The following is a 4,209-nucleotide window of genomic DNA, read 5'->3' on the forward strand; positions in this document are numbered from 1 at the left end:
AATTTTCACACAAAATATAATAAATAATTCAACTTTTTTAAATATCAATTCAACATTTTCAAATCTCAAAACAATAATATAATATTAAAAAATAATATTTTTTTCAACTTTCATATAAAATCATCTCATCTCATCTCATCTCTGAATTTAAAAAAAACTTTGTTCATGATTCGCTTAAGTTTAAAGTGGTAGAAAGCACATGCAAGCCCTTACTGTGCGTGTCTTTTATGTATTATCGACAATGATCGACCATCCCTATTGTTTACTCGTGTCATTTGTGGGGACATTTCCTGTTTGCAAATACTCTTTTGATTTCTAACCAATTCTCCCATCTTGTTTCTAGGGAGCATGATTCATTCATTTCTCTACCATAATGTCATCTAATGTGTCATGAATGTTTTCCTATTCACTCTTTAGGCCATACCCGAAATGAATTCTTAATAAATATTGCAAGATCTATTTCATCTGTCTATCTTCCTAACCTGCATTTTGGATTCATATAAGCATAGGCAGGTGGAAAAGGGTATGCATAAAGGACTTGAATCTCTTGCAATGACATAAGTGAGGAAATAAACATTAGGATAATTTCTTAGGGCGTTTGTTTTCACAATCATTCTCATTTAATCTTTATAATTTTTTTAAATTTTTATAAAAAATAAAATAAACAATTCAACTTTTTCAAATAACAAAACAAAAATAATATTAAAAGGCCTTATTGTTCGGATGAATATCTCGGATAATATTAGAGTGGTTTGGATTCAGAAATGAGTTGAGATGGGTTGAAATGGTTTGTAAATAGTAGAATAAAAATTGAATTATTTATTATATTTTGTATAAAAATTTGAAAAAATTGTTTTGAGATTTGAAAAAATTAAATTGTTTATTATATTTTGTATGAGAATTTGAGAAAGTTGTAATGATGAGATGAGATGAAATGAGATGAATTAAGATGGATTACGAATACAAGGTCTAAATATTGTTTAAATATGATAACATATATTTTATATCAATAATTCCACTCTAAACTATAAAGTTGATAAGCAAGAAACTTGATAAAAGAAGAAATTGGATGGTGGTACAGCTGGTTAGGTTACTCAATGAGATGATTCAGAGGCCTAATTCAAACTCAAAAGTCATTCAAAATTGAGCTCTAGCAACGAGGTCAAATCCCCAAAGCCAAAATTCCAGTGGCCGACAACATGTTTCAACCTTTCACATGCAAAAAATAAAAATCATCCTGTATTCCCTCCTCCCCCCCGGTTTCTGCTTAACCTAGAAAGCCCTCCCTCCCACCACATAATATATACATACATGCTTCTAAATCCTCTTCTTTACTGTCTTTTTCTATCAAAATAACGATAGGACGTTAATTTTATTGAGTTATTTTATAAAAAAAGTTTTGCTACATGTCAACAACTGTTCACATCATACACTACATACTTATAATTTTTCATAAAGTGCGAGATATTTTTTATAGAGTATGTGTAAAAATGTTTTTCAAAGAGTGTAAAGTATAAAATAGTAAATAGTAACTGATGAGAAATTATTTTTTATAAAAATAACTATCATTTCAAAAGAATCATATAAAAGATGGTAAAAAGAATGGCATGCATGCATGTGTATCATTCCTCATCTTGATCAACTCATCTTTGTTCAAACAGTGAATAATTACTCATAATTATGTCCCATTAAAACGTGGAATTGTTTTAATAGCAGATAATGTTTTCTGCACCTGGTTTTATCTAATGATTCAAGTAGGTTTTTACCAAAACATAGTTTTTATGAAAATTATGAGCCATAAAGAGGAGAGGAGGCAAGAGAATATATTACTGCGATCACCAGAGCCGTTCATTAATTAGTATGTTCATGTCCTTTTTACCACCTTCCTCGGGATAAAATGCCAACCATCTCTGCTCCCAGACCTCCCACAACCAATTCTCTAAAGAGGTCGTGATGAAGCCATGTTTAATGGCCTGCGAAATTGGGGTTGGCTAGAAATATTGCAGAGATGGTAGGCAATTTAACATAGAAAAAGAACATATATAATTATTAAACATACAGGACTATATAATCCCATAAGAAAGGAAAACCAAAAAGCAAAAAGATTGGAATTTTAGGGAACTAGCTTGAGTGAGGAATGCTGAAAAAATCTGCACTTTGATGGTTCAGCGAGCGCAGAAGCTGGTCCGGATCAGCCCTGCTCTTCTTTGACAGTGGCTCGGGTGAAGAAACGACCGATGGCGCCGCCACGGCCCACGAATCGTTTGAGCTGTCTGAGCTGAATGACACGTCCATTACGCCCTTTGGGCTACCGGGAATGGAGCCGAACTTGCGCTTGTTGGATTGATTGCAGTAGCCTCCTGATGCCAATTCCGAGATGAGCTCGGAGCAGTTATCGATCTTTTCCTGCATAAGATAATATTAGGGATGTGATTAGATTTTCATGTTTAATAGTTGGAATGTTTGATTTTTTGAGGTTAATCGTTTCGAGGGAAAACTATGGGTACCTTGTCGATTCCGAGAATACCCAATAGCTGGTTTTGGTATTCGACAAGAAGACAGGGTTCTACACTGCGAACAACGTGCAGCATTGTAGCAGTAGCCACAACAGAAGGCAGATAAGACATGAACCTAGAATCTGCAATTATGGATTCAAAGGGAAAGATTAATGAGAAACAAAAAAAGGTGAAGAATTTGAGGTCGATCTTCTTAGTTCTTCCGATTGTTATCGACCAAGAATCTAAATAATCAACAAGGGGGTAGCTTTTGGATAGTTTACCCGTGAGGACAGAGAGAAGGATGCGCTCACACCTCCATAGAAATTCCCAACAGAGATGACCCTTTAACCCAAGCCTCCTTATGAAATAATCAAGAAATGAAAGTGGAGTTACAGGATGCATCTTCCACTGAAGTGTGGAGAGCACCAGAATCTCCATTCTCTTAATGGTTTTGGCCTCAAATACGTACCTGCTGTCCTCCACCTGATCAAAATAAAGACGCCCATGAAGATGAATGAATCGGAGAAAACCAAACACAAGCGTTTCACACTTCGCAAACAGCCAACAAGCTGATTAATTTATTCAAAAGTAAAGTACCTGCAGGTCTATCAAAAGGAGCACTTGAGTCTCCTCGACCTTGGCGGCGAGAGAAAGACAAGCTACAGCAGCAAGTTGGATCATCCATGGCTTCCCAGCCTGACATTGGAAGCTTGAGAGGAACCTATCAAGGTAGTTGACAGCTAGAATCGCAGTGAGAACAGAGAAAGAGTAATGAGCATTGACCTTCAGCATCCACTCCACAGCGTCTTTACGAGACCCAGCAAGACATGGGTCGTTCTTTAGATTCTCAAAGAGTTGATCATTTTGCAGTTCTTTAGAGAGCAGGCAGATAAGCTCCCCATCATCCCTGAATGTTTCTTGTTGATCTAGCAAGATTAATGGTAAAGGGTTTGGTTCAATATCAGTACTAATTCCATAAAAGTTATCTTCCACTTCATCTCCTCCATGGAAACAGACCTCCCCAACTTCTTCCTCCCAGTGCTCTTCGGAGCAGTAAAGAGCGTCCAGAACTTGGTTTTGTCGTGAATGTTGGTGTGCAATGGATTGATCTTCATGATTCTGAGCCATCTTCTTCTGAGAAGAAGAGGTTAGGGTCTGAGTTCATTATATGCCAGAGAAAATGAAGGACAGAGAGCAGCCTAGAGACCCATGAGGACTCATCTCTCTCTCCTTCTCCCTGGAAGAAAGAGGAGTGTGGGGAGAGCGAGCAGAGGTCTAGGATTGTAAATTTATTTGTGGGTTTTTTCCCTTTTTTTAAAAAAATAAAAAAAGAAAGAAAAAACTAAACGTGCAGTTAGAGAGCACCGGACCGGAGCTTAATCATCGGCCGTGCAACGCAATAACTGGACACGTGACACTTGTACCTTTGTACCTGCTGGTCCCACCCCATTAGTGGACCCCGCTAAATACTTTTGCATTATGTTACGTATCATAACGTCTACAAGTATAAGAGATGTGATAAATGTTGTCCAAAAAGTTTATGTGGATTTACGTATTATTTGTATATTTTATTAATATGAATAATTGTATTTTTTAATAAAAAATAATTTATTTTATCAATCATATATGTAAAGTGTATAAAAAATACGTAAAAATAACTATATATAACATAACTCAAATATTATTTGCAATCTTGCAATATTTATATTTT

The 4,209-nt window shown here is 35.8% G+C and overlaps 1 protein-coding gene across 1 annotated transcript; it reads right to left on the bottom strand.

Moving 5' to 3' along the window:
• Positions 1-1,824: 1,824 nt before the first annotated feature.
• On the bottom strand, positions 1,825-3,778 carry LOC108990418 (cyclin-D3-1-like). Its single transcript, XM_018964385.2, has 4 exons — positions 3,096-3,778; positions 2,780-2,981; positions 2,508-2,638; positions 1,825-2,406 (listed from the first exon to the last, which is right to left on the bottom strand). Exons 1-4 carry the CDS (start codon positions 3,624-3,626, stop codon positions 2,122-2,124), a joined length of 1,149 nt encoding a protein of 382 aa, XP_018819930.1. The 5' UTR covers positions 3,627-3,778; the 3' UTR covers positions 1,825-2,121.
• Positions 3,779-4,209: the final 431 nt, after the last annotated feature.

This window comes from Juglans regia, chromosome 15, assembly GCF_001411555.2.
Source record: "Juglans regia cultivar Chandler chromosome 15, Walnut 2.0, whole genome shotgun sequence".
In the NCBI taxonomy this organism is placed as follows: domain Eukaryota; kingdom Viridiplantae; phylum Streptophyta; class Magnoliopsida; order Fagales; family Juglandaceae; genus Juglans; species Juglans regia.

Excerpts from the sequence above, each read along its gene's own strand:
- LOC108990418 (XM_018964385.2), bottom strand. The coding sequence starts at position 3,626 with ATGGCTCAGAATCATGAAGATCAATCCATTGCACACCAACATTCACGA. Across the intron at positions 2,982-3,095 it reads TCCTTTTGATAGACCTGCAG|GTGGAGGACAGCAGGTACGT; the intron begins GTACTTTACTTT and ends TATTTTGATCAG. Across the intron at positions 2,407-2,507 it reads GTATTCTCGGAATCGACAAG|GAAAAGATCGATAACTGCTC; the intron begins GTACCCATAGTT and ends TATCTTATGCAG.